At 37.7% G+C, this 14,822-nt stretch overlaps 1 protein-coding gene across 4 annotated transcripts in view; it reads right to left on the reverse strand.

The window, feature by feature from the left end:
• CSMD3 (CUB and Sushi multiple domains 3) overlaps positions 1-14,822 on the reverse strand; it is a 1,311,906-nt gene that overhangs the window by 308,640 nt on the left and 988,444 nt on the right. For all 4 annotated transcript variants that reach the window (XM_090040525.1, XM_090040524.1, XM_090040523.1 and 1 more), the window contains 2 exons: positions 8,802-8,940; positions 6,538-6,725 (listed from right to left, as the gene is read on the reverse strand). In XM_090040525.1, the coding sequence (XP_089896651.1) occupies positions 6,538-6,725; positions 8,802-8,940 (327 nt within the window). The remainder of the gene's footprint in view (positions 1-6,537; positions 6,726-8,801; positions 8,941-14,822) is intronic.

The following is a 14,822-nucleotide window of genomic DNA, read 5'->3' on the forward strand; positions in this document are numbered from 1 at the left end:
AACACTGGATTTCAAAAGTAATTCCACACACTAAACTTCAATTCTCTTCCAGCAAAGAAACACAGAAGAACAAAGCAGCCTTCTGGTTAGCAACACATGCCAAAGCACATCATCCCACTGCTTCACTCTGGGACAAATTTAAGGCACTAGCTCTTATTCTAAAATGCCTAATTTATATGCAAGACTTCCTTATTCTAATCATGCCTCCTTGGAAAGCTAGAAGAATCCAGATAGCTGTGTATATATCAGATCAGACATACACCCACAAATCTGGAACTCAGTTCTCGAAGAGAATAGCATGGCCATAAAACCAAGAAAGGTAAAACTGTAATGAAAACCTGACTTTGCCACAACACCAAAGTCCACTCTTTTTCCCTAATGAAAATACAGAGGGGAAAAAAAGTGTTTTGTGCAGATTCCATAACGCTAGAAGATGCTTATATATTATAGAGATAAGGATTCATAAAACATACGAGCAAAATGAGGTGGAATAATTTACTACATATGGAACGTAAACCCAATGGTTACAGTTGTTGAATTGCTAGAATGTGTGTATGGGCACAGCAGGAGGAGGGGGCAGGACATTTCATCACAGCATGTATCTGGTGAAACACAGTTATTTTCCCTACTCAAAAGATGTAATTAGTGATAGATCCCCAGAATTGTTGATTGAATACTAAGGTATTGTAAAACAGAGCTTTTTTAATTGAACTGGATTTAAGCATAAAGCATTAAACTGCTGGTACCTTCAATTTACAAATTCAGTCTCAAAATAGCAAAAATCAAGCTCTGAGATATGAAAAATGGTATCAGTTAATATGAAATAACAGGGGCCACATGAAGTTTCACAACATACCTGGAACTCTTGTCACATAAAAATGTAGTGGGCCATTCTGAGATTCTGTTTCTCAGTAGTAGCCAGGACTGTGGACACAAATTCAGAGATACCACACATCTGAACTTCTGGGCATTTATACACATACTCCAAATGTGGGGACACTTTCTCTCAGAGTGTCTCATGTATCAGTGTCCCCGCATTGAAAAATGGCAGCAGGGGTGCTTTAGCTAAAGCTCATTGAATGAGTTTTAGTTAAAGCACCCCGCCACCATTTTTCAGTGTGGGGAAGCTAATTCACGAGACACTAGTCTGCTGGAGCATGGTAATTACCATGCTCCAGCAGATTCAATTGATCAAGTCTGCTCCAATACACTGTAATTACAGTCCTCTGTTTTCAGACTTGCAGCACTTACCAGCTTCTCTCTGCGTGTTATGATACACTAATTTAACAACCATTGGCGATGAGTAGAGGGTACACGTGGGTGCACATGCACCCCCTGAGATTGGCGGTGAACCTCCTGAGAGTGGCTGCCACCAATGATGCCAGCGGTGCCTGCGGCTGGTCATTGCTCACCACACTTACCCCCTTTCCCCCCCACACTGCCAACATTACTGTGGCCTTCTGCTGACAGCCGATGCTCAGCCCACCCTTGCTGCAGACGTCAAGTCAGCATGGCCACCTGTGGACAGTCCCCACTTGCCACCACCATGCCCCTGCCACTGCCTGTAGGCGGTCACTGTACCTCCCCCCCCAGCCTTGGGAGGCATGGAGCGTTTATGGTAACAACCTTACAACAACAAACAAATTCATGATGCATTTGATTAAAGATTTTTAGAGCTTCCTCTGATTAAATTCTGGGAACCCTTTACTGCTGACAGAAATAATCCTGCATCTATCTACCGCTGACAGAAATAATCCGGCATCTATCAAAGAACTACCTAGAAGGTGGGACAAGGAACCCAAGATAGCAATCAAGGAATATGGCCTGGTAACACTGACGAGAATGAGACCTTAAGGTCAGTGAAATGCTCCTTTAGGGAGATAGCTGTGTGGCTGATGGTATGGGTTACTCTCTCTCTCTTAGGTAGTTAAAGGCAAAGATGTAGGAGCTTTTAGGGGAATGTTTAGGAGCTCTGTTCAGAATTTGGGGTCTTTCAGTAACATTCATGAGCAGATCTCAAAATACTAAAAGATGTGATGGCTTTCTAGATGAGGATAGAACAATAATGTATGGCAACATACTGGGACTGTACTTGGAAACAGAAAGGAAGAAAAAAGTGTTAAAAAAATCCAAGCAAAAATACAATAAATCTCCCTGATAACAATCACGTTAAATGATATCATAAATTTGAACTATCTGGCATATCAAGGGTTATGAACTGTACCTGGAATCTTGCTCACACGAGCTAGTAAAGCAATGGACATGTGGATAGAGCTTAAAGTCCAAGTTAGCTCAACTCATCAGTGGCAAATCAATTGCATCTATTAATGGCTTTATCCTGTGCTATCCATCGCACTTCTCTGTGTGTCTTGAGTGTTGTTTTCAGATTGGCTGTTCTGAATTCAAACTAACTAATGCAATAAGAAAAGACCTAATACAGAGCTGGCATAGGTTATACTGGAGCCAGTTAACTGGATTTCCTAGCTTCAGATGTTCCCTGCCTGGTCTCATATTAGACCCACAAGTAAAAGAGTGCAGGTCTATTACAACTGTATCTTTGGAGAAAAGATATTTGGTTTATAAAATACTGTATTAAGAGTTTTCAAAAGTGTGATTACAGCTCTTTGTTCTGGTTAAATAAAAGATTTGCTATTTCAAATGCCATATTTATGTTATCTTCACTTTTTTTTAAATTACAGAATGACTCATTCACACCAAACTATGGTAACCTTGAAGAACAACAGGCATTTGTAGCAGGGAAAAACAATTCAAGGAAGATTAGAAAAAAAAGTAGTTTGATACTCATCCCTTTAAAACAAATTAGCTATTTTATCATTATACTTTGAATTAGTTTAGATACCACTAATTTGTTCTTTAGATATTTTGCTTTGGATTTTGCATATTTATGTATACAGGCTTAACCAAATTATAACCATATCTTTAAAAGATTAATCAGTGAATTGAAATTTAAATATCAGAAAGCTTTCCTAATGCAAATGGCTGACATAACTTTGTAGCAGTTACACTTATCTTAATCAATTTAGAATTGAAGGCAGACTAATACTATTGGTATGTTTTTGGTTCCTTTGCAATCTGTTTTATTAGTAATTTATTCAACAAGTAGACCAACTTCTTAACCCACAGAGTAAGGTACTATTCTGCCTAAGGAAGGGTATCAGAAATGGACCCACATTTAATAAGAAAATAATCAAAATTCTACCATAAAAATATATTATCTACTTGTTAATGCCCTTGTTTTCAAATATCAAATGAAATAATATTGTTAGGCAGAGCTGGCTTCAAAGGGAGTTGATACCATGTCAGAAAAAGAGGGTAAGGCAAATTTTGGAGTACACACAACTTGGGGAATAAAAATTACAATTTTGTGAGTTTCACTGGTGATTTTCTACTATAATTAAAGGTGGCAAATCACAATCCTCATTTTTACAGCTGGTGAGTCTTGAGATGCAGAGAAAATGAATCTTTATCTAAGGTCAAATACCAAGTTAATGATGAAGGTAAGATCAGAATTGATTACAAACTCTTAGGACCAACCCTACAGTCATTCTTTCTTAGATGCATGAGTAAAATGAAGGGTGATTTTAGATTTTAACACAGGTTTTTTTTCCACTTAATTTAAAAGAGAAGGTGAAACAATTAATTAGCCTTTCCAAGTCTCAGAGGTTTACAAGACTTCCTCTGGTGGAAAAATTGACATACAACTTTTTCCTTCTGGACTGTTTTTTTTTTTCAAAAATTCACCTGTGTTACTTTTCCCCCCAAATTATCAACATTTTTTTTCTCCAGCACCCTTTCTGTCTACTTTAATCTTATTTTAAAGTAATAGTGTTAAATCTGAGAAAATGTTTTCATGAAAACATACAATGATTCTGATAACACAAGAATTTGTCTTAAAAGCAGGTCAGGCATAGAGAACTAGGGTTACCTTCAGAAGAAAAGACATTTTTTCAGAGGAAAAACACACATATACTCTTACAGGGTAAAGTGATCCTGCAAAACAGTCCTTTTTTTCCTATGCTTCACATACCATAATGAATTAACCTGTGGAACTTATTGCAATCAGAGAGCCTTGAGGCCAAAGTTTGACTGAAGTCAAACCAATGAAATGGAACTCATATGCTCCAAGCTCAATATTTTGTTCTCAAATAACTGCTTATATTACATTGCTGGATGAGTCATTCCTTTTCTTTCTTCTTAAGATCTCATTTGGGAATAAGTCTATTTTATTTCTCCCAAGCTTTCCATATCTAGTCTATTAGATTTTTTTGCTGAATTCTCAGAGGCAGCAGCCATGCCATTCTACCTCTTCTTATGCACTATGCGCTGCCTCCATCCTGAGTCTTATCAGCTGATTAGGCTCACTGCATGCCCCACACTGCTTCTTCTGCAAGCCCAGCAGCTTACCAGGCTCAGAGCATTGGCAGTATTCTCCCTGCTGCCACCACTGTGAGCCTTGTCAGCTGTAGGGCTGACAGTGTGTGGTGCACCCCTGTGGCTGAGAGCCCACAAGTTGATGGGGCTCCCAGCCATAGGGGAGCACCTGGCCACAAGTTCAATTAATGACATGAAAACAACAAGGTACAAAGTTACTATACATTTTTTTAGGAGTAACTTGTAGCTTGTTGTTTGTTTTAGCTTGCCATTAATTGGTTGAACGGGTGGCTGGGTCATAATTTAAAGTCTGATTAACTGGTGAATCTCACCTTAAATGTAACATGTAGTTGGGGCCAAAGCATTAAAGGAGCAAGGTTTCTGACAGCATAGTGGGAGCAAAAGAAAACCAACCAATGTTTATGATAGAGCTTGATAAGTTTTTACAGTTATATACAATTGTCTGTAATAGCAGAGAACTGTTCCCAGTGACCTGGTAGATCCCTTCCAGTCCTATTTTTCTATATTTTTACTTTATAAGAAAACTAACAATGATGGTAGGCACAAAACTGAATCCAGGTTTGGTTTGAAAGTCCATAGGATTCTTAAGAGACTAATGCTTTCCTGAGGTCCCTGGCCACAGGAAGTACAGTGAGCAAAATAAACTGGATATGGATGTTGTCTTATTATTTCATACCCAGCAAGGGCAGTGAGTAGGAACTGTTCCCTTCAGAAGAACTCCGGGAAGCTGTTTGTGCCTAAAAATCCATCATCACAGAAAATTCACCGCAGGACCTGTGCCCCTGTGCTGCTTCTCAGCTTTGAATATCTAAGTGCTGCCTGTGTGCCTCTGTCACTCTTCAATGTACTTCTCAGGTTAAAGAGCAGGTGTTCACCTAGGGGTGAGGAAGCTACAAAAAGTTGACAGTTTTGGAGTGAACCTATCTGGGCACAGTTCTAATGGAGTGAAAGACAGTATTTTGAAGACCAAGAACCTGCTCCTGTGGTGAAGTACAAGGGCCTCTGTGGTTTGGGAAATGTGACAAGCAGAGTGCACACTCTCTCTTTTGTGTCTTTCTGAATGTGTGCACTGATTTCTGAGGAAGTGGAAAGGAATACTTAGCCCAAAAGGCTTGTTATAAATTGGCTGTAATGTAATCTATGCAAGCATTCATCTATACCCAATAGGAGTCATAATCTTTTACTGGGTAAGTACATACTTGGTTTACACTGTGTGTTTTTGTTTCAAATACGACAATGCTATTCCTTTGTAAATTTATTAGCTTGGGAAAAATAGGTACTTTGAACTTCTACTGTTATGGCTTATACTGTTAAGATCTCAATGAGAGATTTGTTATGGAATGGCATATAGAATATACTTGAAAATTATCTTTACTATTACATCATTGACCTAAAAGACTTAATATTTTTAAATCCGTTAAAACCTACTGCTTTTCATAGCTTTTAGGAATATGATCTGCTAGTATGTGAAAGGTCCTTACTATATTTTTCTTTTGGGTAAGGACCAGTAGCACTGTCAAATTACACTTGTTATTGTATCCTTTTGTTTTATAACTTGTAAACCAATGCTTTACCATGGTCCACAGGACTGTCCAATGGGCAGCAACTGCCAGGATGCCACTCCCCCTATTACTCCTTTTGTAGCTGAAATCTTTGGAGTCTCACTCCCTCCTCCAGCTTCTGCCCTGCTCCTCAAGTCCCAAACGTGGTAGAGAAAGGGTTTGCAGCCAGTGTAGAGGGAGGGCCTGAAGGTCCTATGTGGTACATGACCCCTGGCCAATCAGAAGATGGATATCCCTGTCCTACAATATGATTTCTTCTTTACAAATATGTTTCAAACATTTATATTAATAAAGAAATTCAAGTACAGGTACAGAAAAAAGAAAAAAATATATGACTTAATAGTGATCTAAACACATCAATATTTAACAAATTATTCACTGACTGACAGCAATAAATACATATAATGGACCAGTTTTCATACTCATACCCTGCATTACACCTGTTATATTGCCTTTCCTTATATTTATAAGACTAAACATATTTTACCAACGTTTGTTCATAGGTAGTCCATAGAATATGGGGGATAGAGAAAAAGTGGGAAAGAAATACTGTTGTCTTTACCTTTATACTCCAGGTGGAAACCTGTAAAGCTAACGGATCCATCACTTCGAAAAGCCAGATGCATGTTGTTGGAGCTGCTTTCTATTCTCTCTGGCAACTTACTATCTTGAAAACTCCCAATGAGGGGGCTATTGCTGTCTGCTCCATCATAGATATAGAGAAAGTCATAATTTGGTTCTATACTGAAACTAAAAAACATTAAAAAGAATGGGAATATTAGATGGAGTATACTTGACATAATTTTTTTCATTCTGATCAGTTTAAATGAATATATCACAACATTATTTCTAAAAGGGAAAAATACTCATAATTATGAGATGTTCCTGCACTGACAATCTATGACCTTCTAGAGACTCTAGGGGTTAGTGGCAGTCTGCAGGTAACAAGAAAGGCTACCGCAATCAGACATCCAATGTCTCTTCTTTATTGTCCTAGCTTGGATATGCTGTTTTTTAAAAAACTTTTGAGCATATTTTAACAAACTACTTTCTGTCCTTGCAGTGGCAGGACATTGGCTGCCATTACCTTGCTTTACCTGTGACAAACTAAAGGGTGTTTTATGTTTTGGGCATGAAGATGATTCTCAAAGGTTTTAAGAATAGGTTAGGCAAATAGTTCTCTATGATGGTGTAGATTGGGATGATCCTGTCTTGAGCAGGGGGTTGGAGTAAATGACCTCCTTGAGGTCCCTTTCAGCCCTACTTTTCTGTGATGCTATGATTCTCTTTGTTTGAAGATGGAGACTTTTTCTTGACCAGACAGACTTTCACATGCGTCCATATGTGAACAGAGATTTTAAAATGTTATTGGTGAAAGCAAGAAGCAAGACTTAATTTTCATCTGCATACTTTACTGCCTATATTTCCTTGGTTCACAACTAAGGAAATGTAGGTATTAAAGGCCTGATTCAACTCTGAGCTGGATGGGCCTTCTTCTGTAATGTAAAAAAGTTAAATATTCTTATGTGCAAGGGGTATGTGATGTTGTGAAGTGTTCAAAGATTTCTGAAGTGTTGTACTAATTTACATGACAGTGTTACAGATTCTGAAGTAATCAACAAGCCAACTAACTTACTAATGTTATCAATATAAATAGAAATTAATTTTCAGGATTGGTACTCTTACAGTGCATTCTGTTATGTGGAACATCAATTCAACTGGACTAAAATGACTTAATTTACTTTATTTCATTCATTAAGACATTCATAGATATTCTTACTAACAAACAGTTAACTTTATATTTGATGTTATGACATAAATTACAACTACCTAAACTTAGTTCAACATGCAGTAGTTCAATGAATTTTTTTCTAAATCAAATGATTCATGGAGGTCTCTAAACAAGTTTTCTAAAAAGCTTGTATGTGACATAGCAGTTACTACTTTAAACTTAACAATATCTAATTTACTTGATAGCAAAATAGCCAATAAATCATCATTAGGGCAATATTTATGCCAAAAGAATATACATGAAACACATGACTAAATATCAAACCAAAGAAAAGAAAAAGTGTATCTTTCTTTGTAAAACATACAGTATAATGGGGCCTCAAAACCCAGTGGAGGTTTTGGGAAAAACAAATATATATCAGAAACAGTTGCATATTTTTTTCACCACAAAATTTCTCTGTACACTGATTTTCCTTTATGGATTACAAAATAGCATAAGCAGCAAGATTTCCTTTGCAAATTTTATTAATCTGCATTAAGTCCTGCATTATGATAAAGGGATTTAACAGCATTCAATAATCAGGACACTATTCACATGAGCTATTTTTTCTGTAATGACACATGGTAACGGAACAATATCTAAAGAGTATTTTGCTTTAATCTCATGCGACTATCTCCTAAGTAAGTTGTGTAACTGATAGTCCTCATCACTGAAGTACACTCTGGCAGATTAGGAAAAGCCCAGTAAAACATGTCACACTGCCATGCTAATTTTACTCTAGAGAGCACCTCTTTGAAGGCTCAGATCTGTAAAGGGCTGAGTACCACCCATTTCCACATTAGCCTGGAAGCTGGAAACTGAGGATATTCTGAAGTGCACAGAACTACTTAGTATTTCACCATATTGACCCCCATGTGTGCTAAATGCAATACCTATCTGACCCTTGGCATTTTTCCTGAGACTGCCAAATGGTAACTACTGCACAACTTCATATGCATTAGGTGCTGTCAGTTCATATACCATACAGATCCGAAAAGCCGCTGACACTTTAAAAGTATCATCATTTTATAAATGAGAACCAAGTATCCGCTTACCTGATAAATGCTAATGATATAACATAGTCATTATTAACTGTGATAGTCCAATCACAGTCTCTGCTGTGAGGATAGGGATGAGGGAAGTTTGGTGAAAGAATAAAGCCAGATGAGCCTGTCAAGTTTCCTCCACAGGGGGCTATAAATGAAAGGAGGGAAAAACATGTAAATACTAAGCACCAGCAATCTGTTCACTGACATTCAGAATTCAGGAGTCCTCAAGAAGTTAAACAAGAAATGGTAAATTTCATGGAAGAGTTCACAAAGCTTTAATAGGAACACAAATTCAATTCACATTTCTGTTAAGACAATCTGCTAATTACCACAAAGTCAAGTACTTGTTACTAAACTTCATATCCTTTCAGGTCCTTCCCACAGCACAAGAATCAGAGCCTTTTTGAAACTGCTGTAAACTTTAAGAACATAATGGTTATCGTCATACAAACAGGCACAATAAGCATTGCATTTTGCTTCGAATTTCTATTACCAAGCATCATCAAAAGTGGCAGCATTTTTAATTGAAACAGGGTTCACCCAGGCTACGAATGCCAAGTCATGTATGTGTATTTCCAGCTGGTAGAGTTCCTCAGTAATTCAGTTTGACAGAACTTACACAAACTACACACAATAAAGGTATGCTGCTTAATTGCAGCTTGCAGGCATACAAAGAAAATGTCAGTACATCTTAGAAGCACACTCAAAGTAAAACAATGCTCTGTGTGTGCTTTTGAGGGCCCCAGGTTTTATGCATGTGACCTCTGTGGGCCAAAACCATAGATGCTGGTCTTTCACACAGATAAAAGATGTAACTATGTATGACACATGTAGATAAGTTATACAAACAAACATGGTCTATTAATAAGGGAAATGACCAATTTGTGATGCATAGATGATGTATTCTTTATGCTATGTCACATTGTATAGTATAAAAAAGAGTGCATCTTTAAACAGAAGGAAAGATAGCCTTAGGATATCTGAGAGAATAACAAAAATAAAGAGTGAGATGCATTGGCTAGCACTTTTAGGTTACTTGCACAGCAGTAATAAATAACGGCAGTATATTTACCAATAAGTCATTCTATTAATTAAAAATCTTTAGGTATCATACTTCAAATTTAACAAAATAGGGAGAAAAGAAAAAAACATCACAGGAAGATGTCAGGTATCATTTTTAAAGAGCACAACTAGACAAATATTGTAGCCTTTAATACAGGGTTTTTGGTTGTAGCCATGTTGGTCTGAGGACATAGGCAGGCAAGCTTCTTTGCGTAGATGTGATATCTTTTATTAGTCCAAGTGAGTAGTTGGAAGAGGTTCTTGGCAAGCTTTCAGGCACAATTACTGATCTTCAGGCATAGGAAGTTTCTGCTGTTCTGAGATCTCCAAGGAATGAAAGAAGCTAAAAGCATGACAGGATGTCCGTAAGAATGTAAATAGGTAGAAATTGGGAAAACAAAGGATGGAGAAGGGAAAGGAAGAGGGGAAAACTAGGGGGAAATAATGCCAAAGGTAAGTAAGGAAGACTTTACTGTAGTTGAATTCTCCAAGGTAGAAAACAGGCAGTCTAAAAAAAGGGTAAATAGCTGGAACTTAGGAAGACAAAGGGCAGAAAAAGAGGGGAGGGAAGGAGGCGGCAAGGGAGTGCAAATGGAAAGGTCAGGCAGGTACCTGGTGAATCAGATGTCAGGCAGATTGTAATGTGTCGTAATTCCAATTTCTATAATGAGTCCATAATTTTTTGTATCCAGTAGATTTATGAGGTGAAGTTCATAGGCTTGTCTATGAAAGGTGTTTTGCAAGTTCCCTTTGAGGATTAGGGCTGAGAGATTGGAGAGTGAGTGATTGTCCTGTGAGAAGTATGCACCCACCAGTAATTGGATATTTTTGTGTTTGATGGATTTTTCGTGTGCATTTACTTTGGTGCAGTTGTTTTTTGGTTTCTCCTACATATTTTTCATCAGACTACACCAAGTTTTCTCTGAGCCTAACCTGCATAAAATGAACTGTGTCAAACAGGAGATTTTACCATACCTTTAACTCTCCTAAATATTAACTTTCATTTCTACCTGGGAGAACTTTTACAATCTTTTCTCCTATGCCTAAAGAAGGGTGCGTGTGCCTGAAGCTTGCAATTATTTTTTTTTCCCCAAAAATCTAGTTGATCGAATAAAGATATCACCTTTATCATGAGTTCTGATTCCTATTTTCCATCAGGGCATTGGCTGCACTGGATGAGATATGTAGCATTTCTGGAGGTGCAGGTATAAGATCCAAAAATGGTGATGGTTCTGTTGTAAGATGTGATTATTGTGGGAGTGGTAGAGATGTGTTGGCAGATTTGGAATTTCTTGACCTGGCATGGTCTGGATCCATTAGGTATGGTTTGGGTAAGAGGGAGTTTGCTTGTGGTGATGAGGTTGGCAAGGTTTGGGTCTCATTTAAAGGCTAGGATGGGTGGTTCTGGAAAGAACTCTTTAAGATTTGGGTCTTCTTCTAGTATGGGTTGCCACTGTTGGAGGATTTTTTGTGTAGGTTCCAGGAAAGTGTGGTATGTCATAACTAATGGTGTACAATTTGTGGGGATTTTCTTTTTCTACTACAGTGAATATGACCATTAATGTAATGTTATAAAATCATAGAATGTTACCATTTTCAGTTATAACAAGAAGGAACAAGACTGTAAACCAGAGGACATTTAGTCAGAGAATATTTAAAATTTTTCCCTTAAACTAAAAGAATCCACTGGGCTATCTAGCTTTCCTACTCTACTTTAGGCTTAAAGTCTCTAACTAAACAGCAGCCATGCTGTGCAAATAGTGAATGTAATTAATTATTGCTCCCTGCTGTTATTTTGCAGGTTGTGGGGGAGTCTTATTAACCCCATCTGTCAGGACTCAGTATCTTACCAGGCAAGTGAATGTTAGGGGACTGTGAGAGCTAAGGGACTGCACCAAACTCCAGGCTTGCCAGGAGCCACCTGATCTTAAGTGAGCCAAGCTGTGCCTGACTATGCTACTGGTTGCAAGAAGGCAAGTCTATACCAACAATACAGTGGTCAAATAAAAGATACCACCCATGTGAATTCTTGCTATTCACATATCTCCTGGACCATTGCAGCAATGATATCACCTGAACACTACTGGTTGCAGAGCATCAAGCTTCAAAATATAAATCCTGCATTTACAGAATTTTGGTTATTCAGCACTTCTCAGGCTTAGCGATTCATCTTTGTCTCTGGCTCCCTTCTTGTTTAGTCCATAGCTTCTATCCTGACTTGATGCTACCTCCTACTTTGAGACCTCACCCAAGCTATTAAGATAGACCCTTCATTCTCAAGCTCTCCATAAAAAATGAACTGTCCATTTCCCCACTGTTGTTTGATGAGGTAATCTCCTTTCTAATCCCAATGGATAAACCCAGAAAATATGGAAACCAAAATATGACAAGTATATCAGTGAAGGGAGAAGAGGCAGCATCTTTCAGCACCAAGAATGGGTGAGAATGTGAAAACACAGAAGCCCTGAGTTCACCAGAACCTCTGAATTGTGGAATGGGTATTTAAGAGATGAAGAGACTGTTCTGCCATCTCCAGCTTCAAGTCCCACCTGCATGTGATTCCAGCTCTTTTCTGCTAGTTGTAAGGGGGAGATTTTACCCATGTCAAGAGTGGTATGGACCATGGGGGTTTTGCTTTGCTCTGCAGCATGGGCATGGCCCTCTGCCCAGGACCTCTTGAATGTACATTGTCAGCATTTTATAGAAGCAGGACATTGGCTGCCATGGTTCCTCTGCTTTACCTGTGGCAGTTTTGGTTTTTAGGTCTATGTTGTGCCATGGTTTATGGTAGTCTTATGTAGAGTTTAGATTATGATTTAGATTATAGGATGGTTTAGATGTGGATGATTCTGCCTTGGCAGATGATTGGACTACATGATCTTTGGAGGTCCCTTCCAGCCCCACTTCTCTATAACTTTATATGATTCTGGTGCAAAATCAGGGTCACTGTAAGAAACAAAGTAGGCAACAACCTCTTCCTTATCTTGTAAAGAGTACACTGTATTTGAGCTATCATAAGTGGTTTCAAGATGAAATGTGAACAATGTTAGAATTTGACACAGTTACTTCCAGAGCAGGGAACTGTATGTGTTGACTCAAGAGGTCCTTCCCAGTCATTTATTTCTTTCCTGATACCAGTGTAGAGAAATGGCTACTTTAAAGATGCCACAAAACCTCAGTTGCTCAATGCATCAGCTGTCTAGAAAATGCATTCACAAAGATTATACCCTGATAAAATCCGACACAAACAGAATAATATATAGAATAAAATGCCAGAGAAATATGCCACGAATCATTCGTGAATTCAAGATAATATAACTCTAATTGGAAACAGGGCAAGGGCAAATTAATAGAATCACATATGGAGAACACAGATTTTATATTGGAATCAGTATGTTATCCATTTTTTAGAGGTTTTTTTTTTTCTTTTACAAAATGAGTGAGGGGAACATAAGCTAAGTGCCCAATACCAAAATGAAAAATACTTGGATATTTTATTATATATTGGTGCAGTAGGTGGTAATAGATTTTTAAATCACTATTTTGTCTAAAAGCAATTGGAGCTAAACAACAGCAATCAGGCCTTTAGGAACATATAATTATTGCAATTTAGCAGGACTAGTAACTCTATATAGTAATCATTTAGCTCTATGGTATAAATGTTATTTTCCAAACCCATTAGTATAGATGTATTTGCACTCTTTTATATGTGTCAGTTATAAAGATTATGCTAGAACTAGTTTCTCTGTTTTTCAATGGCAGGAAAGAACTATGCACATCTTTGAACTAATCCATGAGTAAGAATTTACCATAACACTCTAGCATGCAAAAATGGAGAAAATGTTGTGTAAAACTCCTTGAACTATGAAAAGTGAATTTTCATTATATGATACTTGAGTGCTTCAACATGACCTTTGCACATTTAGACTCTAAATGGTTTAATGGTCCAAGCTGCACCATATGCATATTGGGGTAGGAATGTGAAAAACCTGCCTGAAGAAGAGATTGAGATTAGTCACCTATAAATAAACTTCTGTGAGAGGATTTCTGTACATGATTGCCCCTGAGATGGGACACATTGAAGACTATTTGCACCTCCAGGCAGGAATATGCACAGGTTATTGAAAAAAAAGTATTCCTGTTTTCCTCTACTCTAAGTTTAGACAAATAAACAGTTCTGAATCACAGTATATTCTGGGCTCAATTGCCTTATATTGATCTGATATAATATGATTTTCCTGGAGATACCTTGGTTCACTGGAGCTCCTAAAAGAAATCCTACATCAAAATTTAAGACCATTGGGCCTGTGATTCATTTTTGCATGAATTCTTCTATCCCTGGCCATGCTGTCTGATGGAATTTTAGCAATGTAGCCGTTTCTGTCACTGATCTGAATTTCAGAATTTCAAAATGACATCCAGTCATAAATGACTTTCTCAGGAATCGTGTACATTATTGCATTATTTATACGTAGGCGGTCCCTTAACTTTTATTTATTTGTTTCTAGTCACTTTCTCAGACAACCCACATCTTTCTCAACTATTTACACCAGCACAGTTCTCTTTTGGGAAAGACGCACTCTATAAAGGCAAGCCATCTTGTTTAACCCTTGTCAAAATAACTGGTTGCTTTTCAGTGACAGACCCCAAGAGCCCACAGTGAAAATACAGGCTTCCTAAAAGACAGACATTTGTGTATTTTGTTGTACCATGTTGAAAGTAATTATGATCTTTAATCTTCATCTTTGCCAAACTCCTCTAAGGTAGAACTGTCCATAGAAGGAGTAACTTTAAAGGTTTAAAAGTTTTCCTCTTTCACAAAAGAAGCTCCTGTAAAGACTGCTTTCTTTCTCTGCTTGATGCATGCTCTAAAAAAGTCCTTTTCAAACCTTCTTGCTTTTTTGCTTTATTCTTATACATACAGGAATCTAAATCTCAGGTTTTTTGTAACAGAGCATTCACTCA

The sequence above is a fragment of the Crocodylus siamensis genome, chromosome 3, assembly GCF_052110815.1.
Source record: "Crocodylus siamensis isolate JL-2025a chromosome 3, ASM5211081v1, whole genome shotgun sequence".
Lineage (NCBI taxonomy): Eukaryota > Metazoa > Chordata > Crocodylia > Crocodylidae > Crocodylus > Crocodylus siamensis.